The 25,350-nt window shown below is 45.7% G+C and overlaps 1 protein-coding gene across 1 annotated transcript in view; it reads right to left on the bottom strand.

Moving 5' to 3' along the window:
• Positions 1-20,782: 20,782 nt before the first annotated feature.
• Positions 20,783-25,350, bottom strand: part of MYO10 (myosin X) — a 640,382-nt gene continuing 635,814 nt past the window's right edge. The window contains exon 41 of the mRNA XM_069620501.1: positions 20,783-22,211. Coding sequence (XP_069476602.1) covers positions 22,101-22,211 — 111 coding nt within the window. The 3' untranslated portion in view covers positions 20,783-22,100. The remainder of the gene's footprint in view (positions 22,212-25,350) is intronic.

Here is a 25,350-nt window from a genome sequence, read left to right as displayed (position 1 = left end):
TGTTCAAGGAGCTACTATCTTTACAAAATTGGACCTCTGCGGAGCTTACCACCTTATCCGAATCCGAGCTGGCGACGAATGGAAGACGGCATTCCGAACACCCTTCGGAACACTTCGAATATCGAGTCCTGCCCTTTGGCCTCTCAAATAGCCCTGCCGCCTTCCAGCGTTTCATGGACCACATCTTCTCAGATCTTCTTCTTCTTTCGATGATCGTTTATTTGGACGATATTCTGATCTTCTCTTCATCCCCTTCTCAACACATTCAACATGTTATGGAGGTACTCCAAAGACTGTCCGATAACCACTTGTACTGTAAATTGGATAAGTGTGAGTTCCATAAGGACAGTGTGGCATATCTGGGTTACATTTTATCTACGCAGGGAATCTCCATGGATCCACGAAAGGTTTCTGCTATTACCGAATGGGCAACCCCTGGGAGTGTGAAGGACCTTCAGAGATTCCTCGGGTTCACCAATTTGACTGGCGTTTCATCCCTAACTACTCAGAGGAGATCTTGCCTATGACCGCTCTTCTTAAGAAGGGAGTGCATTTCCTTTGGTCTGATGAGGCTCAACTAGCTTTTGACAAACTTAAGATGCGCTTTGTCTCTGGTCCGATTCTTCTTACCCCAGACCAAACTAAGAGGTTTATTGTGGAATCATACGCCTCTCACCATGCATTGGGAGCCGTTCTGTTGCAGGAAAACAAGCAGGGGATAGAGTGTCCGGTAGCATACATGTCTAAGACTATCTCACCTTCCGAAAGAAATTATACAGTCCTCGAAAAAGAACTGCTGGCAATCAAGCAAGCCTTTGAGGAATGGCGACATCTGCTACTTGGAGCGTGTCATGCTATTGAAGTTCGAACAGACCATAGTAACCTTCGAGCCCTACAGTATGCTCAGACTCGAAAATAGTAGATAAGCCCGCTGGGTGCATTTCTTTTCCACGTATGATATAACATTTAAATTCATACCTGGCAGAATCAACCTCAAGGCCGACGCCTTGTCAAGGAAGGATTCCACCTTTTCGAATCCTTTTCGGTCAGAGCCAATATTTCCCACGGCTCGTTTTCTGCAGGTAGTAACTACATTTTTACAGTCCGTCTCAGAAGCTACAGCTCTACTTCTGAGAAATAATCCTACAGTATTTAATGACTTGAAACTAGTGCTGTCCCAGGGTTGTGCCTACCGGGAGAAATGATTGTTTTTACCGTCTGAAGATCTGAGAAGGGAATAGTTTCTTACCTGTAACTCCATTTCTCCAGCATTGGTATCTTTCATGGATTCACATGCTTAGAATATTCCCCGTCGTCAGACTGGGACCCCTCGGTACACATATATAGCCTTTTCCTATAGGAAAACTTCCGACACTTTTGTGTCCTATCTACGTCCTTTTAGGACCCGCCTACGCATGCTCCGTAGGCCGTGCCAGTATAAGAGGCCCGCCCCCGCGGCTCCCCTTCAGATTTCGGCCCCTCCAAAGTAGGAAGGGTTAAACTTATCAATCAAATACATTGCATTCCGGGGAGGTTGGCGGGCGCATGTGAATCCATGAAAGATACCAATGCTGGAGAAATTTGTCCACATTTGTCCACATATGCTGACACTCTTCCCCCCCAGAACGGTGCGTTGTATGTCACTGCTGATCTTTATTTTGCTTGTCTCTCGACGACGACGGATATGATGGTCTTTTTGTGGACGTCTGGAAGTTACGGCGTCGGTTACAGGTAAGAAACTATTCCCTTCTCCAGCATTGGATCTTTCATGGATTCACATGCTTAGAATAGATTGTATAGCAGTAACACTTGAGACGGCGGTGAGAATGTAATGTAATATACCCTCACCATACTACACAATGCATATGTACATTAGGAATAAGTTAACTCATATAACCTTACCCACATAAAGTATACTGTCATCAAAAAGGTAGAAAACAGATTCTCCACAGCGTGGAGCTTACCTTACTGGAACAGATGGCGCAGGACAGCTCTTCCCATCTGCACCTCGTCCGCATGCTGCCTGGCAAGGCAGTAGTGGCGGGTAAATGTGTGGGGCACTGACCATGCCGCAGCTTGGCATATGTCCGTCAGCGGAATTCCTGCCCATAAAGCTGCTGAGGAGGACATTGATCTTGTAGAATGGGCTCTAGGATGTCCTTGCAGTGGCCTTCCGGCCTTGGAGTGACAAAACGCAATCGTCGATGAGACCCATCGAGCCAATCCCTGTTTAGAGATTGCTTTTCCTCTCGTCGACGGACCATATGCGATGAACAGTTGTCGAGTAGACCTGAGTTCCTGTGTACGATGTAGGTAAAATTTCAGAGCCCTCTTAACGTCCAGGGTATGAAGAGCTTTTTCTGCTGTCGATGATGGTGTGGCGAAGAAAGTAGGGAGAACAATGGACGAGTGTTTGTGATACACTGTCGGAACTTTTGGGACGAACGTAGGATTAGTTGCCAGCACCACTTTGTCCTTAAAGAATCTTAGGTATGGCGGGTCTACGACCAGCGCTTGCAGTTCCGAGATTCTCCTAGCTGATGTGATAGCAATCAAGAATGCCAACTTCCACGAAATTAATTTTATGTCGGACGTGGCCATAGGCTCAAAAGGCGGTTTCATTAAGCCTGCCAACACTGTGTTGAGACTCCAAGTTGGGGGGAAACGTCTTACCGGTGGAAAAACTCGAAATAAACCCCTCATGAAGTGTTTCATAAGTCTATCGCTAAATAGAGGAGACGACTGCCTCTTCCTCGTGAACCTGGAAATGGCCGCCAGGTGCACCTTTATCGATGTGAAGGATAACCCCTTCTCCGCCAAGAGGAGCAGGTAAGGTAGAACTTGTTCTGGCGTCACCAACAATGGTTGTAGGCCTTGTTGTCCTTTACACCATTCACAGAACCTCCGCCACTTATAGGAGTAAGATTTGTTTGTAGAAGGGGCTCGAGCCGCCTGCAGAATTTTTTGACAATCCTCCGAAACGTCTAAAGCACCAAACTTTGAAAAGTCAGGAGCCAGGCTGCAAGGTTGAGACTGTCCAGGTCATGATGCCACACCGTGCCTTTGTCCCGGGATAGTAGGTTCGGGACCCTCGGAAACGCTATGGGATGTTCCAGCGACAGGTGAAGCAGGTCGTAGAACCACGGTTGCCTTGGCCAGTATGGTGCCACTAGAATTACCCGGCAATTGTATCTGCGTATCCACTGTATTGTCCTCCGTATGAGGGGGAACGGGGGAAAAGCATAAAGGAACATGTCCGTCCATGGGAAGGAGAATGCCTCCCCCATGGAACCCTCTTGAGGCCATCTGCTTGCGAATTGCTTGCATTTCTTGTTGTCTTTGGTCGCGAAGGCGTCCAGAGGGGGTGACCCCATTTCTCGAACACTTTCATCAGGTGAACTGTGTCCATTTCCCACTCGTGTATCTGGGCCATGCTTCTGCTGAGGGAGTCTGCTTGGGAGTTCCTCACTCCTGGGAGGTGGTGAGCCACGATGGAAATGTCGTGCTTTAATGCCCAATGCCATGTTTTCTGGGCTTCTATGGAAAGAGTTCTTGATCGCGTCCCTCCTTGTTTCCTCAGATAAAACATGGCCGTTGTATTGTCGGTCAGTACTCGTGAACCCTTGATGTGTGGTAGGAATGCCTTCACGGCCCATCGTACTGCTCTGAGCTCTAACAAGTTTATGTGTAGGAGTGACTCGGAGACCAGCGACCTTGCGTTTGGAGAGCACCCATGTGAGCTCCCCATCCGGTTAGGGACGCATCCGTGACTATGGTTCGCTGAAACTCCGGTTCCTGTAGGGGTACACCGTTGTTCAGATTGTGGAAACTCTGCCACCACTGAAGGGTCCGAAGCAGCTTGTCGTCGTCGATGGTTATCTTGTCTGACCACGATCCTTGAGCCTGCGTCCATCGGTCCGCGAGGAATTCCTGGACTGGCCTCATGAATAGGCGACAGTTTTCCACCAGATGGATGCAGGATGCCATGACCCCTAGGACCGAAACGTATTTTCTCACTGAGAGCCTCGTGTTTCGCCGTAGTCGGCTCGCTTGCTGATTCAGTCTTGAGGTTCTGTCGAGAGACGGTTTCACTAGCCCTAACTGGGTCTCGAACTGTGCCCCCAGGAATACCAGCGTTCTCGATGGCCGCAGAGAGGATTTTTCGAAGTTTATGGCGAATCCCAGCTGTTGTAGAAGCTGCATGGTGGCTTGTAAACTTGTGTTGGTCGACGCTGGGGAGGATCCCCTTACCAGCCAGTCGTCGAGGTATGGGTATACATGGTGGCCTTGCTTCCTTAGCCAGGCCGCCACTGGAGCCAGGCATTTCGTGAACGTTCTGGGGGAGGTCTTGAGCCCAGAGGGAAGAACCGTGAACTGGTAGTGAGTCCGCCCTATTACAAATCTCAGGAATTTCCTGTGTTTCCGACACATTGGAATATGGAAGTACGCGTCCTGTAAATCCAGGGACGCTAGAAAATCCCCCTCTTGAACGGCGCGGATCACTTCCTGCAGAGTGAGCATCTTGAATTTGAGGCTCTTTAAAGACTTGTTGAGATCGCTTAAGTCTAAAATGGGGCGCCATTTGCCGTTCTGCTTTTTTACGATGAAATATCTTGAGTATAGTCATTGACCTCTCTGTGATGTTGGAACTAATTCTATCAAGCCCTTTGCTAACTTGAATGTTACCTCTTGTTGCAGTATCTTCAGATGGGAATGAGCGGTGAACGCCGGTGGAATGTGCAGAGGGCTGTGTTTGAATTGTAGAGAGTGTCCGTTTCTTATAGTGTCCAGCACCCATTGATCCGTCATTATTCGTTCCCATTTGTCCACATATGCTGACACTCTTCCCCCCCAGAACGGTGCGTTGTATGTCACTGCTGATCTTTATTTTGCTTGTCTCTCGACGACGACGGATATGATGGTCTTTTTGTGGACGTCTGGAAGTTACGGCGTCGGTTTGCCGTTTGGGAAGCACGTCTGTATCCCTGGGAGGGGTAAGCCGATCTGCCAAAGGATCTGTCTCCAGACGCAGAGAATCTGGAATTACCTGAAGCTCCTCTAAAGGGACTAAAAGACTTGTAGCTTCTGCCACTCTGGAGGGCACCCAATGAACGTGCCGTGTCCGAGTACTCCTTCATTCCCTTTAGGGCTTCGTCCACCTTCTCACCGAAAAGAAGGTCTCCCTCAAAGGGCATATGTAAAACTTTGTATTGTACCTCTGGTCTGAAGTAGGTACACTTAAGCCATGACTGTCGTCGTAATACGACCCCATTATTGACTTGCTTGAAGCCTGACTCAGCGAGGTCCACGTCGATGTTTATTGCGTGATTTGAGGCTTCCTCACCCTCTCGGACAAGTAACATCGCTGCTTTCCTATGCTCTTCCGGAAGATGATCAAGCAACGGAGCTAGCCTGTGCCACATCTCCCTGTCGTATCTGGCTACAATCACCAGAGAGTTTGCGGCCTTTACCATGGTTGCTCCCACAGATAGCACTTTTTTGCCAAAGGCATCCTGGCGTCTCGCTTCGTTTTCAGGTGGAGTCGTGCACTTGTGCTGGGCCTTCGCCTTCCTCGCCGCTGCCGCCGACACCACTGGGTCTGGCGTTGGTTGGGAGGATAAACACTTGGGGGTAGACTCTGGAGCCTTAAACTTTTTCTCGAGGCGTCCTTTCACTGCCGGCTCTGAAAAAGGGTGACGCATTGTCTGCAACCCCCCCTTCCACACGTGGTCTAGTATTGGTATTGAGAACACAGACCTCCTTCTCTTACCCATGTGGTCGAACAAAAAACAGTCCTTTTTCTGTTCTTCCTGGGACAAACCAAATTCTTTGCACGCCTTCTCCATCATAGAATGGAATGATGCAATGTCGTCCGGAGGGGACTGGTGAGCTGGGCTTCTAGGGGTTTCCAACTCCACCTCTGACTCCCAGGTTGGATCCCTGGAGGGGGATGATGAGATATCCGACATGGCTCCCCTGTCAGACTCCGAATCTGGCAGCTCACCTTCCTCTTGTGCCAGTGCTGAGATTGGTGTGCGTAGGTGGGTCGGTGGACGGGACAGGCCCGGCTCGTCGACGGGTGACTGTGGCAGGTTTGCCTGACGTAGACTCAGGTCCAACGACTGTAGCAAGGATTGAAGTGTGAACAGAATTTCCAACGACAAAACAGATTGAGGATTGAGAAGAGGGGCAGATACCGGATCCCCTCGTCGATGACTTGTCAGCCACTCGTAGCCCTAGGTCTGCTGGGCCAGCTATTCTCTCGTTCTCGTCTTCCGAGGACAGCGACACAGCATGTTCTTGCAGTAAAGTATCCGGAGGGATCGGATCAAAAACTTCAGGCCTCCAGGCCTCCTGTAGAACCCCCGTCGACGAGGCCATCGTCGCCGCCGTTGTCGGTGGGACGGTGGATGCCACCTGCGTTAGTGGCAGGGTGGAGGCCGATGACTGGACCGCCGTCGACGACAGTGACTTAGCAGGTGGTTTAGGCGGTCCCGCCTTTTCCACACTTGGCCTGCTTTTACTCGACTCTCGACTCGTGGTCGATCTATGATGATCGCCCGAGGAGGATTTCCTTTCCTTTCATGCTTTTTGATGAAGATGATTTCTTTGACGAGGAGTCTCTAACTGAGTGACTCCCAGATGACTCTTTTTCCGTCGGTCGAGATTTCTTCGCCGGTGGTTCCGACGAGGTAGCGCGGCGTGATGTTTTCGGCGATTGTGTGGAGCCTACCTCCGAAGGGGGGTATGCCCCCGCTCAATCATTCAGCCATGCCACCAGCCGTCGACTCCGGTCTTTGAGGGTTTTTTGAAAAAACCCTTTGCATATGTCGCAGTTATCCGCCGAATGATGAGGGTGGAGGCAATATATACAATCCATATGTCCGTCCCCCTCGGAAACTTTTTTCAAGCCGCACGTCGCGCATGGACGGGACAGCGCTTTTCCTGACGTGGAGGACATTTTCTCTAACTCCAACTCCAGGTATACAACCTTGTACAAAATAGTAAGACAACGCGAGGAGATCCCACTACTTTGGAGACGGTTGAAATCTGAAGGGGAGCCGCGGGGCGGGCCTCTTATACTGGCACGGCCTACGGAGCATGCATAGGCGGGTCCTAAAAGGACGTAGATAGGACACAAAAGTGTCGGAAGTTTTCCTATAGGAAAAGGCTATATATGTGTACCGAGGGGTCCCAGTCTGACAACGGGGAATATTCTAAGCATGTGAATCCATGAAAGATCCAATGCTGGAGAAGTATGGTGTTGCAATTGTGTCATGACTCACGAATAGCAGGACACCGCGGAATTGCCAACACTATGGAACTGGTACAACAGCATTTTTGGTGGCCCGAATGGGCTAAGGATATCCAGGATTATGTCTCGGCCTGTTCAATATGCCTACAAATCAAGACACAGCGTGCAGCTCCCCAGGGTCTTCTTTCCAATATGCCTGTTCCGGTCCATCCTTGGCAATTCATATCTACCGATTTTGTGGTTGACCTAGCTGTTTCCGAAGGGTGTACCGCGATAATGATGGTCGTGGACTATTTTACAAAAATGGCCCATTTTATTCCACTTCCTCAAGTTCCCACAGCCGCTCAAATGGCAAGGATATTCATCGCCCGGATCTTCTCTCTTCATGGACTTCCAGAAACCATTGTCTCGGATCGAGGGCCACAGTACACCTCTCGATACTGGAGTCAGATCTGTAAATATCTGAAGATCAATAGGACTCTGAGCTCTGGATTCCACCCACAGACCAACGGCCAGACCAAGCGCCTCAATCAGACACTTGAGGGGTGCTTACATTGCTACATTTCGGCCTCCCAAGACAATTGGTGCAACTGTTGCCCTTGGCTGAATTCGCCTACAATAACTCAAGACATTCTGCTCTGAAGACTAGCCCATTCCATTGTTCATACGGATTTCATCCGACCTGTTTTCCTGTGGGTTTATCTTCTCTGTCTAAATTTCCAGATGTTGATAGTTTACTCTTATGCATCCGGGAATGTCAGCAATCCACTCAAGCCTCTCTTCTTTCTGCCCAATAACGTGTCAAGAGTTTTGCCGATAGACATCGCACCCCGGCTCTGCTGCTGGCTCCAGGGGATAACGTATGGTTGGCATCCCGCTTTCTGCCCCGTCATCTGGTGCCGTCCAAATTGTCGCCCAAATTTTTTGGTCCTTTCCCTATTCTTGAACGGGTGGGATCTGCTGCCTTCTGGCTTCAGCTCCCTTCCTCATGGTCCCGGATTCATCCTGTTTTTCATGTCTCCCAACTCAAGAAGGATGTGACTGATCGTTTTGCTAGATGCCGGGGTTTTCATCCCCCTCCTGTCTCTACGCCTTTGGCTCCTGAATACGAGGTGGCCTGTATTTGTGACTCCCGAATTTATCGGGGTCGTCTTCAGTATCTGGTTGATTGGCGCGGTTATTCTACCGCAGACCGGTCTTGGGAGCCTGCTTTTGCTGTGCATGCCCCAGATTTGATTCAACGCTCCTATCGTTGTCATCCCGGTAAACCGGATTCCCCGACCCTTCGGAGGGGGCATACTGTCACGCCACTTAGGAAGCGCTGGTCCCTGTGGTGCCATTGGGTCCAGGAGGTATGCAGCATCCATTTTTACACCCAAGATGGCAGCCACTGCTGTCTGTTGCAGTCTAGCTGCTCTGTTCGCACACGGCAACTTGACTACGCCCTCTCGACCAAGCACGGCATATCTGTCTTTTTCTACAACAAGCAGGCGCGTTGCTACTCCTTCAAACCAATGCTACGTAAGTTCGGACCTATGCTTTTTCTATCTGTCCCCATTACGATATTGTGTGCATTTACCTTCTACCTTCTGTTTCCAGTATCAGCTCTCATTACTCCCCAGCCGTAAAACCGCTACCACAGTATTTCCACGAACAGTATGAACTCTCACGCTCTCAAAGGAAACTTTCGGGTTGCCTCAGTACTTCAAACTAATTCATCCCTCGGTCACATCCGAGGTACGAAGGCAGGGCAGGCTCTTTCTTTTTTCCCTCATACGGTGAGAATTGTCCTAACGTTGTTCCCTTCCCTCTCTCAGCCAATCTTATATTTCCGCCACTCTCGACAAACAGCGGACTACCTATTTGAACCACTGTTCAGCGGCCAGTCCGTTCCTTATCACAGGTACTCCTTCTCATCAGAGGTACACGTACTTTTTCTCTCTCTCAGCCCGATTTAACTCCTTCCTTCTATCATAGCGAAGTCTCCCGAAAGTAGTCTCCTGATTCACGTACCATCTCTTTCCAGTCCGCCACAAGGTGTTAAACCCGTCCCGTTTCCTTTTCTCCATTTAATACTGTCCGAATCTAAACCTACTAATACTTACTGTGTCTTATCCATTTTCTGATATTAGACAGTACGATGTAAACCAACCTTGAAGTACAACTGCTAGAAGACACCGGGAGCAGACGAATTTACAGACACGCAGGGTTTTCTTCCCATTGAGGGTTTCCCTGGGATCTCTCTCCTTCTCCGGGGCTTTTAGAATGAGAGTTCAGGGGAATTCATATCAGCTTCATCTTACCTGAAATCCGGTCATAAGTGGGTCCAAGAATTCTTCTCCGTTGGTGAGTCCACTCTAAGGTTTATTTCCTTGTCATTGCCACTGATAGAGTGTTTCAACCAATTTGATGTTACAGTGATTACACTACCACCCACTATGCAGATTCATCCTGCCTGTGTTTCACGTATCACTCCTGAAACCAGTACAACCCGGTACTTGGGTTACAATACCACCAAAACCAGTATTAGTTGACAGTTTTAAGTAAAGGATATCCTAGACTCAAAATACACCAGATCCAAACTATACTACTTAGTTGATTGGAAGGGGTACGGCCCTCAAGACAGATCATGGGAACCTAGTGAATACATCCATGCACCTCGCTTAATTTAAAAAGTTCCATCAGAATTACCCAGCCAAACCAGGACCAGGCAGAAGTGCCACAGTGAGAGGGGCCTCGGGGGGGAGGGGTGCTGCCATTACACTTGCCTCTGGCCATCACTGGCAAGTCAGCCTTCCAGTTAGGGCCAGGTCAAAGGCCTTAAAACCTCATCCAAGACTCTCTTGGAGTCAGTCCTGGCGCCTTGGGCGCCAGGCTCATAAACATCATGAAGACCAACATTAGACCAACATTAGAATGGGACTATTTACTTAGGTCTATTTAACTCGGGGGGGCCAACATGGAGGCACACGCATAGCTCAGTTACAAGGAACTGAGCTATGCGGTCTAGTCTTTTGGGTGTGGCAAGCCTGGGACTATTTTACCTGGACTACTTTACCTGAGACTATTTAAACCACAACCAAACAGCAGAACATTGCGCTATTCTGCTGTGGGCAGCGTAACGCTCACCGTGTCCAGTTCTTTGTTGCCAGTTTACCTGAAACCAAGGACCTGCAGAGAGAGAAAGAACACTACGAAACTTACCTGGAACAGTATCCTGTCTTCAATCCATTGCTGACTTCAGTTCCACTCACCTGAAGGTACGAACTCCATCATCCGGCACCGCATGTATCCTGGAATACCATAACCTGGAAAGAGGAGAAAGAAAGACAGCATTAGTAAGCGTTTACTCACGTTTCCTCCCGAAAGAAGAAATCCACACAATTCTTACCTGGGTAGTCATCTCCTGGTCAATATCATTGCTGGAACATTACGGCGCTCAGCGAGTCACATCGTAACCTGCAAGGAGAGAAAAGGCACAGGTTAGCAATATAAAAGGTGAAACAGTGCCGCGCATTATTTACCGGACAGCATCGCTCACACCGCGCTTTCACCTACCGGCCCATGCTCATCTTCAAACTGCATGACAACACCAAAATACCTTTCCATACCTAAAAGGAAAGAAGCAAGACATTATTATTCGAACTAAACGGAACATAAGAGCTGCATATAAAGACTGTAAAGCAGCAAACCTACGGAGTCATAAAAGGCCTGGATTCCAACAGGGGGCTTGCACCAGTGAAGTAACTTGGTCGCTGCTCGCCCCCACATCTATGTGCCCCTGCCACGAGGAGCAGGACAGAGAATCCACCTTTTACAATATTAAGGTGAAGAGAAGGCCCAAGGGGAAGGAAGGAGTTGAGGCCAAGGGAGGTGGGAAAATAAAGACAATCCGGTATTGAATCCAGCTCTCCTATATTGCAGACCCATCTTTAACCAGAGGCATTACCAAGGGACCGAGAGAGGGTTCGAGAGTGCAAATCATCCAACTAGAGGTGGGTGGCATCCCCGTGGATACCAGGTGAGCGTAACGATCCTGTACTAACCTTCCCTTCCTTTCTTGCTATGTTTTTCCACTACTACCTTACCCGGATCAAGTACTTTGGATTATGAACGGACTCTCTCTACGGTAAGAGATATCAATAGGAGGTAATTCATGGACAAGAGAAAGGCGGGTGGGGAATTGTTTTCAAGCTTTTGTTTACTCATCTTCTTGCTTTCCTAGGGGAAGTCAAGGAGGAGACATTATATTGCCCCTCGGAAGGTCTCATCCCTACTAGCAAGCTGGTGTGCTTCCTGTCCTTGTGGAACCTTGCCCTTTCAAGTGATTTACTCCCATAGCTTTATTTGGCTAACAGCTGGTGAGGTACATCACTGGGAAGGTCTCTTGACAAGTGAGTTGCGGATATTTCCGAATTTTGATCTGAGTCACCAGAGCCCAACAGGTGTTCAATTTCCCAGACGGTTTCGTCCTTGGCAAGTCATTCTTGTTCCAATTGGGTTCGTGCAAAGTTAGTGACAAATTGTGGCACTTCAAAGGAAATATAATTTCCATCTAAGTTTTGGAGTTCTTCAAGAAGAGGTGTGAGGGGAATTTTGGGACTCTCCCCCTTCCTGAATTCATTTGGTCAAAGGCCTTTTTGGACAGGAGGGTGGCTTGACGGAGGCATAACATCTCCCTACCCTCTCTTTAAGGGGACAAAGAAAATGTGCATTTTGTGCTAGCTTGCTAGTAAAAATGTTTATATTCAATTCCAACTCTGTGTGAGTCCGGAAACCTGTTAAGAACATTTTGCACCCAGATATCTGTGGGATTAGGAAGTCCCACCTTTCCCCTGATTCTTTTCTGTCCCCCTTTACCTGGAAACAGTTGCCCAAACCTGTTTGGGGGCGGATCCCTCAATGCTTCCAGGTCATCTGGGTGACATTGTAGGGGTTTAAGAATTGGTTGCTCTGGGTCAGTCTCCATACTTACCCAGTCTAAGTTAGGGTCTTTTGGGACCCATTTTTCCTTGGGAGGGATCCCTCCATCCCTGAAAGAGAATGTTTTCTTCCCTGAATCCTCCAGGGATTCTTCCCCTTCAGACGGGATGATGTGGACCTCCTCCACAAAGTGGGTTTTCTTTGGCCCTTGATTTCGCATACTTACCGTCTGTTTCCTAGATTCCAGCTTTTCGAGGGTTGGAGATTTGTGTTCAGGTTCATAGGTTTCCAGGGGTTCTGCTCTGGTGAGAAAGGAAGCTTCCTCTAGGGCTTTGCATCTCCCTTCCCCCCGGTCCCACCTCCTTTCAAAACTGTTGGTTGTCAGGTTTTCTTCCCGTCTTGCTTCGGGGCACCAGACCCGGGTGTTAAGCTGCTCTGGGCAGCAATTTCCACTTGAGGGCTCTGCTGAGCCCTCGACATGCAACCCAGGTCTTGTGCCAAACCTTGGACCTGGCGCTCCAGTTGAGAAATCCTTTCTGGTTGGTAGGGGGGGTCTTGATTCGCACCTTTGCTGCTCTCGGAAAGGGTAACTGTCCCTTCTCCCAGAGTAGCTTGGGTATTGAGAGTTTCCCCGATAACCCTCCATCATTGGTCTCCCTTCTCCCTGATTTGGGGATCTATTGTCCTGAAAGCAAGGAGAGAGGAGGATTGTTCTGAAAATTGGGGTTTGGAGGGTATCTGGGCAAGAAAATTAAAGTTGGAGGGTGGACTATTTCTTCCCTCCTAAGGGAGGTTTTGAGGAAGGTTTCCTGGGGCAGTACTTACCTGATTGGACCCCCCCCCCTTGTGCCGGGAGAGTCGATACATATCCCAAGATGGGTCTGTTACCCTTGTATCTCGGGCTGCTATAGGTGGCAGGGTCAGATGGAGCATTTTTCGGGTACTCTGCCTGGCTACCACCTAATTGGGATCGATCAGAGGGTCTCCTCTGCCTTTCATTCTGCTGATTAGTGGGAGGAGTATTTTTAGGCCCTCCCCATTTCAAAGTCCAAAATGGGGACATTTTTCACCTGCGCCACCTTCGCAGCAGCTGGGGTGTTTGACGGTTTGGAATTTCTGGGCTTATTTTTGTTCTCGGATGGCTTTTGGACTTCATCAATCCGGGTGGCATGTTCGATCACCCAATCTAGGGTCCTACGCTCATGGAAGTCCCCAACCAGTTGGGTCATTATAATTTTGGGAGCGCATGGAAATAAGTATTAATGAACACCCGGCTATTTGTGCGCACCAGTCGAGAGGTCTGGGCAAATGCCTGCTTCAGTTCTTGCGCAAACTCTCTAGGTGCCTGGTCTTCTCTGCACCGCAGGTTGTAGGCCACTTTGCGGGCCTCCTGGCAGTTCCTGTGAACAGAGAAATGCTTCAAGATGGCTGCCTTATAGGAGGACCATCTTTGGTGATCTTGATCCTCCATCCCTGCAAAGAAGCTGGAGTTGTCCGGGGAGAATGTCCATTTGACAAACTCCATGGAATTGTGATCATTTTTTATGCCAAATTACGTAATCATCTGGTTATTCAATTCCAAATGCTCCCATCCTGAGTATTTGGCATTTTTGTGATATGGTGTCATAAAGCTTCTGATGGCTTTTATTTGCCGAATTGGGTCTTTTACAAAACCTTTCTTCTGTTTGGAAGCCGCCTTTTTCTGCTTCACCTGAGTCCCCTCACCCTCTGACTCAGAGCTGCTAATGTTGGTGGTCCACTCCCTGTCCTCTAGGCACTCCCTACCTCAGTGAGACTGGGAATCCCTCCCAGAATGCCAGGGTCTGGTCTCTTCTTCCCTGTGGTACTGTGGGCTCTCTGGGTCACTTCCCTTGGGCTCCCCTTTTCGCACAGGGGAGTACTCATCCTCCTCATCCCTTCTTCCGGGTATGGTGGAGAATTCCCCCCACCTCCCGGAGTGTGTGAAGGTTTTCAAAACACTCTTTGAGGCTTGGACTCTGGTTCTTCTCCATCTGCAAAGCGGAGCAGGTGGTCCCTTTGTAACTTGTTTTTCTGCCAGACGAACTCTGATCTTCTCATCATAGGGGCTCCCCTTGTCAGAAGTACCTGCTACGGTATTTCTAAATCTGGGTAGAGATGAATACCCGTCAATGTCTGATAAGGACTGGCTTTCTGGCTCAGTTAAACCAGGCCTGTTTGAGTCCAGCTGCCTCATGTTTCCCTGTTCTTGCAAACTGGCATGCAGGAAGTTAGCATCACCCTTTGCATATAATGCGGCGAGTTGGCTTGAGGTCCCTGGTAAGGAGGTCATGGTGATCGGAAGGTGCCTTTCCATACTCTAACTGGTCAGGGGGACTTAAAGCCTGCTTATGTTTGGCCATCTTCTTTTCCAATTTCTCAGATTTGTTTTACTCAGCCCCTATCTCTTGGTGATATATAGAGGCCTGAGTTTCCAGCTCTGCTAGCAGGGCTTGAGTAGCTTCTATTACTTTGTTTTGTGCCACTACTTGGTCCCCGAGTCCCTTGTCCTCCTCACAAAGGGACTCATTTTCCTTCTCTGAGGCTTGTATTGTCTGGGAATATTCAGACCTCTTCTTTTGCAGGAGACTCATCTCCTCCCTTTGCGCACCTTTGGCCTGTTCTGCCTGCTCTAGGATCATCTCTACTTGCCTCACATGTCCCATTAAATTTTCATGTTCTATCCTCATGTCAGTCAGTTCCTGACAACCTAACTCGCTTTTCTCCATGTTTGTCCTTAACTGACACACTTCCTGACCCAAGGCAATTTTCTCCTGACACAATTTGCTATTCTCTTCGCTGAGGTGTTTTCTCTGTCGTTTCAGAGCGTTCATATTTTGGCACTCCTGATCAAATTCTGCCTGGGAATTGACCTCCCTTATGATCAACTGGCTATTCTCATCTTTCAGTTGTTTAATCTGCATTTGAAATGCACAAAGGTTCTCTAAGCAGGCTCTATTGGGCACCACTTGTTCACTTAATTTTTGTTGACTCTCACATTTTCCACAACTTCTTGATATTCCTCTCTCAGTGCAGACAATGTGGACTCCCACTCTAAATTTGTTTGCTGCTGTGCCACTAAACTCATATTTTAGCTGCTGGACAATGCTTTCTAATTTTGACTGTGTTGCACGTTTTCCTCTACTTGCTTCAACTCTCTCTGTGCTTGATCCAAAGCTCAGATTGGTTTTGCAGAGGCTACACTAACATGGTATCTTTCTTCCATGATCATCATATAGAAGTACATATATGCTGTGAGCCGAGCCATTTTAATTTGCTCATCTCTAGTGGTCTGTGTCATATAAAAGTATGCAGGACCCGATGTAACAGGCCATTATCCTGTCACATATCAACATTTACAGAGGTCACCTCCTGCATCATTCTAGATTGCAACATGTCATGCTCCTGTCCTACCATTCACCCTTCATAAACAATTTGTCTAGAAGGTGGTTCATGGCCATATTGATTTCTACGGTGCTCATTATGAAATGTGTTCTGCGTCTACTATGCTCTCTATGCAAAGGCAAAATATCAACCCTGTTCCTGCTTAGTTTATATGTGCAATGACAACTCAATGATTACTTTTATCTACACACACCACCCTGAAACACAGGGTACAGGTCTGGATGGCGCCTTGACAATGTAAAACAACTTTCCACTGAAATGCAATTGCACCTTCAATGAATAGTCTGCTGATCCTGCACTCTCATGAGTGAAAACTCTCTACCAATCATGGCACGAGCCCCCAGTTTTGTCACAGTTTATTATGCGGTCACACCCAAGTAAGGGAGATCCTTTCCCCACAATGAATGTGGCGCATAATAAAACGCTTCTTTTTGTTTTAAGTTCAATGTGTTAAGGCCTCCAACCCGTCTTGCACCCAACCCCCAACAAGTACCCAGTGCCACAATGGACTAGGGACCAGGCCGGTGTGTCTGAATATATCCAATATATTTAATTAATATCCAATTTCACAAATAGGTTAACATTAGCCACCAAGGCTGTGGCAACACAAGAACAAAATAACTTCCGTAAAGTACCAACACAGAGATGACACCAAAATATGCAGTTACAATGGTTTCCTTTTAAATCACCCACCAATACAAGAAAACAACAATTCAACACACACAGTGATTTCAAACAGGGTCATGCTTTTCTCCCAGCAACCCTCACCATCCAAACATCAATTAGACTTGACTCCTCTGAATGGAAGGCAGTGGCAGAGAGTGGGAACACAATGGAAAAATCAGACTTTGGAGTATGGAAGACAGAAAAATAATGGGAAAATTCATTTTGCTACACCTAACCAGTACACCTACGGCTTCAGGGTTTTTATCAGAGCACAAAGGGAACATTGATTTTGGGATATTTAGCACAGCTGTAATTTGAAAGAATGGAAAGAAATGGGATTTTTTTGCTGCACCTAACAATAACACACAGGGCTTTGGGTTTTTGTTCAGAACAGAATGGGAAAGTCGGTTTTTGGGTTGGAATCAAAGATGAAATGTGAGAAAGAAAATGCAAATGGGAAAATTAATTTTGCCACAATGGGCACACGGGTAATTTCGTTTTGCATTTTGCCTATGCACAGGCACTATTAGGCTTCCTACTTCTGATTTAAAATGAAGGATCAATGGGGAATTTCGTTTTTACAACCTGCACACACACGTGGAACAGGGCTTTGGGGATAATTACTTTGGCAAGTCTTTATGTCTATACTGGTTCGCAACACACTGGGACAAGTTTGTTGGTTTCAAATGCTAACAATACCCAACCTGTGATCACTATAGGGGAATTCATTGATTTACTTTGATTAAATATGCTAGGGATCTACACAGATGAACAAGATATTTTTCTATGTGGAAAGAACAAACAGTGCTGGGGAAATATAGGGCCTACCCAATCTGTGGCTTTGGGGTGGTTCTTCTTACAGGAGAGGCATTGAACTGGGCATTAGGAGCCACAGGGCACCGCTGGGACAACTAGGGGCTCAGTCAAAGATCTCCTCTGAGTCCTCCAAGGGGTCCCAATCAACTTCTATGTCTCCTGGTTCCCATCTCCAAAGCAGGCTTTAGGCCTCTGTTAGGATGGTGCTTTGCCAGATTTTAGCAGCAGGTCGCTTCTCAGAATTATTGGAAGAATTCCAGCTAGGATGCAAACTGGCTTATTTATAGGGCAAATGACATCACTGACTGGTCATGATTCTCGTGACAAGGATTGGTTATTGTTCACTACCCACCTCCCACCAGTGAGCTAATAGGACAAGGGGGTGGGGGAATGATTTGAAACCGCTATGGGTGGAGAAATCTTCATCACCCCACTTTCACAGAGATGCTTGGTCATGTTTTAAAACACAGAAAATCTGTCACCATGGCATGTACCCTACATTTTCAAATCTTTACATGTATGAATACATTTTTGAGAACTATATTTTAATGCAAATCAGAGAAGACTAGTCAGAACTCTGCACGCCCTTCCTGTGCAGAGATAGTTTTTCTTCATTTACTCAGGAACCATGTCAGTGAAAAACATGTCACTTTACAGTCATCATATTAATTATTAATTATTACCGGCATGCTTTTACCAATGTTCGCACTCTCTTGGAATCCAGGTAAGGCCCAAATTACATTTTCATTAATAACTTTAGTTGTGTTTATCACACAAAATCGTTTTAGCATGGCTACACCCGTCACCTTTAATAAAAGCCTGGAATGACCATTGTGACATGTACGCTGCCCATGTTATGCAATACAATGTATTTCTCCCATTTAAGCAAACTGCAGTTTCATAACCTCTGAATCTCTGGCCCCCACCCTTGCTCCCCGAGCTTTGTTTCTCTTCAGGCATGTGACGTAGGCAGAGAGGTCTGTGTTTAGATTTCGACTCCCCCTTCAATGCCTAATGGCCACACTTATTCGCTTTTAATGGGACTTAACAGAACAGACATGGCTTATCAGTTTTCCACTGTGTTTTTCACCTAAAGCAATGTATTTCATTCTATATAGTGAAGTACTGGCTTTGCTTGATGATGACACCCAGGCCCCTCTGTTCAGGGCAGCAAGTGAAAGAGGTCAGGGAAGTTAAGTTTCATTACTGAAAAAATGGCCTTTCATGCACCCAGGCCGCAAATTGACTTTTAAAATCACACACAATTTCAGTTTGAAATTGCCATCTTATAAGGCACATCGTTTCAAGATACATGCAGATTACTTCTGGATTGTACATGTATATGAGAACAGCATGCCCAAGCTTGAAAGTCTATTGGGCATTTCGCTTAGCATACTGGAAAAACGAAAATGACTTTTTTAATTTAATTTACATGCAATGCTCGGTTTCACTTCAGCTGCTTGGAGAACACTTCTGGTATCCCATTGAAGATAATGGGCACTGCTGTTTCCTGATGTGTAAGTGCGCAGCTCTCCATGGATTGAGTGAAAACATCATTGCCACGTATCTTTATTTTCCTTCCCGAAAGGCATTGAACACATCTTTGCACTTTTTAGAGTTAGGCCCACTTTCTTTCCTTAGATTTTAGGCCAATTTCTGGTTCCATATGCCTCAGGTCTGACATCATTTCTGTGCTGGCCTTCTGTTTTGGTGAGCATGCACAAATGACTCTGGCCTCTTTATTTCTGGCCTTCAGGGGCTATATTCCACCACACATGTCCCTGCTAACCTCACCCACTCTCCTCTTTCGGATCCACCAGAACACCTGCAGACCATGCAAATCGAAGCAGAGCGCAGTATAAATCCAAACAACATAACATGTGCATCATTTCCACTAAAGGTTTACCTTATGCAAATGACATGCTGTTGCCGAACTGAATACCCTAGGAGTACACACGTTATGAAAAGGTACTAATGTCTTTTGTAACAGCCATAATTTCGAAATACATGAATAAGAAACAAATAATGATTTTTAGAGGTGAAAGGAAGAGGTCTCCCACATTTATTGTCCTGCATTCATTTCTGAAGCCTTTTTAGGAGAATTTCTATAATTAATTTCGACAAACACCTAGTAGAGTAACTGGAAGGTAGGCACAAGGGTCTGCTAAATTTGCCTTTTTAAATATGGGTATTATGATTCCAGTACGTCAACCTAATGGCAATGTGTTCATGGTAACTAGTGCATTGAAAAATTCTACCAAAAGCTGTATCCATATTTCAGGCTGACTTAACATGATATCATTAGGGACACGCATTTCCTGATTATGTAGGCTGTGCAAAGCCAAGAAGCGAATCAGGGAATGGTGTCTTCTTAGTGTGCTCCAAACTCAGGAGACATATAATTAACTTCTTAAAAGGAGTTGGGCAATTGAATAAATTGACAACAGAATCAAAGGCAAACTGTTATTATAGAATAGAAGATATACAAATGTGCAATACATTTATATCCTTTTTTTTTTAGATGTTTCTAAGAATTAAATAGAAAATGCAATTGAATCAAATAGTTCTTTTCATATCCTTCTCTTTTAACTTGTATTTTATATATGTGGCTTTGAACATTTATGTATGTTTGGTGAATTTGAAAATTTATGATTTTAATGAACCAGAAATCAATTAACATTAAAAAAGTATGTTCACATCATTTCGAAGCAATGCCGGTGTACATGTAATGTAGAAGTAGCTCACCATAAATCTCAAATATAATAGGAACTACTATTCGTTCCTAAGTGGGACATTTTTAGAAATCTTTTAGATGGCATGATACAAATGAATCCTCAAGAAGAATCCCCCCGCCCCGCCAATAGCAGAAGTACAAGTTGCAATCTATGTCAATCCTCACATTTCCCTGCATACCCTTGAATGTAAGAGAGGTGGGGGTGAAGGAAGTGACTACACCAGTAGCATAGCTCATTGGCAACACACTCGTCTCGCAAGCAAGACGACGTGGAGCAACACAGGTTGGAAACCCGGGTGCACATGGTATTAAGCATATTATAAATAACCAATTATAATTATCTACCTTGGTCTGCCTCACATGGAAATGTATGCATTTAAAGTTTCATTTTCACCTGAATTTGGAGAAAAACTGAATCCTTATGCAGAATACAGCCCCCCAAAGTTTTCTCTTGCTCAGTTATTCTTCCGTTCTTCTGAAAGGAAATCGGCTTTTTGCTTAATGCTTTGCCTGATTTTCCCCAGTTACTGTTCAATTTTACCATTTGGTGTAGCCTTCGGGTCGTTTCCATGCAGGACAGCCTCACAAAATATAGAAGTTACAAAAACATGGTATCAGTTGAAAACCAGCAAGTTATACAAGGTAACAAACAAATTCCATTCTGTTCGTGTTTATAGTGCCAGACAGTGTTCCAGTCAAGATGCCTAAACATTTGAGATATTAAGAGTGTCCACTGTTAATTGCAGTGTTATACCTGGCCATGCTTTTGCCGTTTCTATCAATTGCCTTGCAGTTGTCTCCATTACAGAAGACCCAGCTTACAGACTTTCAAGCTCTTCTCCCAGGATACATTGCCTGTCCATTATTTGAGGGACACATATCCCTCTGAATTGAGTAAACATCGAATACGAAAGTATTACAGAGGTAACACCTTTTCGTTGCAAACATCCAGATAACGATCAGTATGCAGTATATTAACTAGAATCTTTTATTGCTTTACATCTTTCAAACAAATACAAAAATCAACATTTTTTGAGAAGATGAACTTGACAATATATGACATATGCAACTTTGTGTTGCCATGGAGAACAGCCTTTCGTGTTATTGATTCATTTTTTTTCTTTGTAATACATCTTTTCCATACAAAAATAAAACGTCCCAAGCCAGCCATGTTGCTAGCTGTTACAGAGCACCTATTTACAAGTAGTGAGATTATCGTTAGGCAAAATAATGGCATAACAGAACACAGGAACACGGTTGTCTACGGTTCTGATAGTACATAATAGCTTTTATCTTCCAACCTCAGCGCTCTCAACGCCTGCAAGAAAGTTACGACGTTTTTCTCCAATGCATTTAGTCGATAACTCCTCTTCAGAGCACCACGGCAGTAACATGATTTGTAATTAACAGGAATACGGTCTTGATAATTGATTGTTCAAAGTAAGGCAGTCTATAAATACAGTTTTTTTTTCTTATCAGCTACATGTTTATAAGTTATATTACAGCAGACACACAGTGAGGAGTTGCTACATATAGAACATAATACACTGTGGTAGGACAGGAGGATAAGGATTGTGACGTGCACAGCACTGGTTAGCTGTGCAAGCTGAACATTTCAGTGGACATGACAACAAAGAGAGGTCAACAAGTACAGATGGCTCATACCATCGCACCTCGTCACTATTCCCTTTGCTTTCAAATGTTCTTAAAAATACGGAATAAAATTAAGGACTTTATAATAGACATGGCGGCACGTGCACACTTCACACATGCATGCACACCCTCACAGACTCACGCTCACACATGCACACAACAATGTACAAAAAGGGTTAATAAACATAAGAAAGGAAGGCTGCCAGCAGCTTTCCAGTACAACAATACTTCTTCGCAAAAGGAATCGGGCTGGTAGGTTAGTGCAGAATGGGCCAATCCACTTCTCCTTTCTCTGAGTTTTTCTTAGAATATTTTTCTTTGAATAAAGCTAACGGTCATCGAAACGGCACAGTCAGCGCATGCTGGTTTCGTTCTTTTAAGGCACTTCTCACTGCTTTTTCAAACAGTTTGTTATTGTGTAAGGCAACAGTCAACTATAAGTTATAAAGCTTTGGAGGTTTTACGGGTCATAAGCTGACGGGGGGGAAAGCTAAGCCTTCAGTTCTGAGTACCCCTGAAAATCCTCTTTCCCCGTCAGGCTAGAGATGAAACCACTGAGGAGGGTGTTCGGGATCGGGCAGAGCAGCAGCAGCGACACATTCAAAATTCAGAAGATGGCCGTCTGCGGTTTCACCTGGCGCTCCCTTGGCTGCCGTGACTGCTGACCGAGTGGGAGGTGCTGTAGCGCTTCTTCACTATCATACTGATGTAAGCTTTCATCAGCTTGGCAATGTCAACCACCTACCAAAAGACAAAAAAAAAAAAAAAAAAAAAAAAAAAAAAAAAAGAGTGCTTAGCCTGCTGAACAATGCAATGAACAGTGATGTGTATACGTTAATATTGATGTTCGGTAATTGGATAAAATGTTAGCCATTAATGAATTTTGTTGAATATCTGTGAAAACTAAGTTTACAACAACAAAAAAAAGAAAACATGCAAATTATATAGTGTGTGGCGCTTTAAATGACGGCAGGGGCCCTACAAAGTCACAAAGCAATATCTGAAAGTGGGTCCTGTTAGGAGTCACAGTCTATGAAGTAAAAGTATTAAGGTATTCCTTTAGTTAGTAGGCCCAAACAGGTGAGGTTGAGATTTAATCAATTACAAAATGTGCTTGCCATAAAAAAGAAAAATATATAAAATCATCTGTTATACATAATGAAATTGAGCAGAGAAGAAAATACAACAAAATAAATACATTCCAATAAAGAAAGTTGAATTACAACGAACTAGGTCAACTGCAGGCTCCAGTTTCAGTGAGATAGCTTAGAGAAGTCATGTTGCATGCTTATAGTCTGTACAATTGCTCAAGAGTTAATTTACCCTCTGCAACTGTGTGTACTGTGTAGGGCACAGCTCACTCCACCAACACAAACGGGTTGAGGTGTTGACTATTCTAGCCTTCTTCCCCCCCAAAAATGAAAGAAATATACTTTCCACTTCGTTGCTTACATAAGAAACACATTTGACAAACATCTTGTCTCAGAAAAGTGGAAGGAACTTTTAAACAAAACACAGGTCTTCCTGCTGCTACTGTTGTGCAGTCATTAATGACTGTGGGATCTCAATGTCTCGAACCGGCTTGTTCAAGGCCAGGGCAGAGGAGACCTCATATTCTGAGAGAACTGGGAACATGCCCGTGTTTGGAAGACCTTGTGCCTCATTACGACCGTGGTGGCCCAGGAATGAATGGTGCCGGACCCGAGTTTGGAGGTAGCCATGCCGCTAAACACGGCATGGCTACCTCCAAACTCGTAATGAGGCCCCTTGTCTCAAGACTGATTCTGAAACCTTTATCGGCCCAGTCTCAACCCTTTTAAAGGCCTGAGTTTACGAAATACTGCAGCACCATATCAACATAACAGGCACAATTATTCTTTCCAATGGTGAGATCAGCTATAAAACAATATGATAGCTCAGTGAGTTAAGAGGTCAATAATGAACTCTGCACGACTGGCAGGTTATAGGTTCGAATCATAGCAAGGCAGGTTGGGCCTTTCAAACTTCCGAGGTGGATAACATGAGTACCAGTTCTGGTTAGGTAATAATATTGTGCATGTAAATATTCTGGATATAGGGCTTGACGACTGGTCTATATAAATAACATTTCATTATTATTACACCAATCCAAGGCTGAGTGAGCAGGATATAGGGTACTGCACTGGAATCCACTAAACAGATATCTAGTGGGCATCACCATGCCCTATTTTGTGGTCAACAGTAACTTGATGTGGTTGCACCTGAAGCTGCAATGGCAGAAATGGCTAAAAACCGATTGTGTGGAATGTTGTCCAGAGCAATGCCAGCGTTTGTGAACAATTCACTGCCTTGCATCCATCCCATTTTTGGGTTATAGATTATCCTTGTGCAGAGGCCTGCTAATCTTCCCTACATTATTTCAATTTAAAATGTGTTACCAAAGTGAGCACAGCTCACTTGCTTTCAAGAGAAATACCTTCTGCTTGCACTAAATCACATTGCTACTAGGCACTCATGAAAAATCATAAGCTGACATAGAAGCGGAAATCCAAGAGAAACAAATGCAGAAAATAGGGTTAGTGAAAAAAAAGGAATAAAGCATGGGATAAGAGGAGGAAGCAGAGCGCATTTGGGAAATAAGGGTCAGAAAATCAAGTCTAATGCTAGACGATTGGCAGGGGAAGATCAACAGATTGGGGTAAAAAAACAGGTCTTGAGAAGTTTCCTGAACAGGAGCAGGAAGACACGCGGAAGAGAATTGTGTTGCATGCAGCGAGAGCGTTGTCTGTAAACCTATCTCCTCTGCTAGGATATCCGAAGGTAAGTACCGTAAGGATCGGATGGTCGGCAGAGCACAAGGCTTTTGCAGGTCTCTGACATTGGATCTCAGTGAATATATTTGGGTGCTGTGACTTGTAGACAAGCACCAGGAATAGTGGTTGCTATGGGATCCAACTTTTAAAAAGAATCCAGTGGAGACGTCCCCAGAATGGGGAAGATTGGTTATTATTTATGAGATGGGCATGCTTTATGAATGGTAGCCTTTGGATATGATAGGCCAGAAGATCAGCATGGAGGGCACTGCCATGATTTGGATGAAAGTTAACAGGTGCCTCTACAATAAAAGCACAACACACATAAGCAAGGTGGTTTTTCAATGACTTGAGATGGAAGAAGCAGGGCTACAAATTGATAGAATGTGGGCGTTATGCTTAAATCAGCATCCCAGCTGACTTCCAAATGTTTTGCATTGATAGAGGTAAGGACCAGGGAGCTAACGAATGTGACCGGGGAAACAAATATTTAGGGCCTAGTAGCAGGTCTTTGGTTTTTTTCTCTAGTGAGCTTATTATCATGGCTAATCCCACAGCAGTGTGACTGATGTGCAGGGCCCATGTTTCCTCGGTGCCTTGACACCCCATATCTCTCATCTCAGCTGCTGTCTTTCCTTCTACTGCACTTACTTGGCTCACCCACTCATCTGTGGTTTGCACTTACGTTCTTCTCCCCTCAGCACTTACCCTAAGCACTTCTCCATGAGCATCAAAGCACCTTATCGCTCACCCCTCACCCCCTCTGCGCTTGCACGTTCTCAACACTCACAAGGCATAGTAGGTTTGTCTCCCCTTCCCTCGATTCTCTATGCACTATTAATGCAATTATTTATCCTTGCTGTAATTCATTGTCCACATCCCCTGTACCCCCCACCCTCTGTGGGCACTTTGAACCAGTTTTTCTAATTGTATAAGCGCCTAATAAGTGACCAATAAATAAATAAATGGCTCCTCCATAGGCTAGGCGGGATCCATAGAAAAGGATGAGAGAAGTAGTTCTCATCAATGGCGTGCCTTTGGGATACAGGATGGCTGGATTCTCTGAAATCTATAGAAAATGAATGGGT

The sequence above is a fragment of the Ambystoma mexicanum genome, chromosome 5q (genome assembly GCF_040938575.1).
Source record: "Ambystoma mexicanum isolate Mex_15411 chromosome 5q, UKY_AmexF1_1, whole genome shotgun sequence".
Taxonomy (NCBI): domain Eukaryota; kingdom Metazoa; phylum Chordata; class Amphibia; order Caudata; family Ambystomatidae; genus Ambystoma; species Ambystoma mexicanum.
Note: the sequence above shows the minus strand (reverse complement) of the source record. Positions and strands in the feature narration are given on the sequence as shown.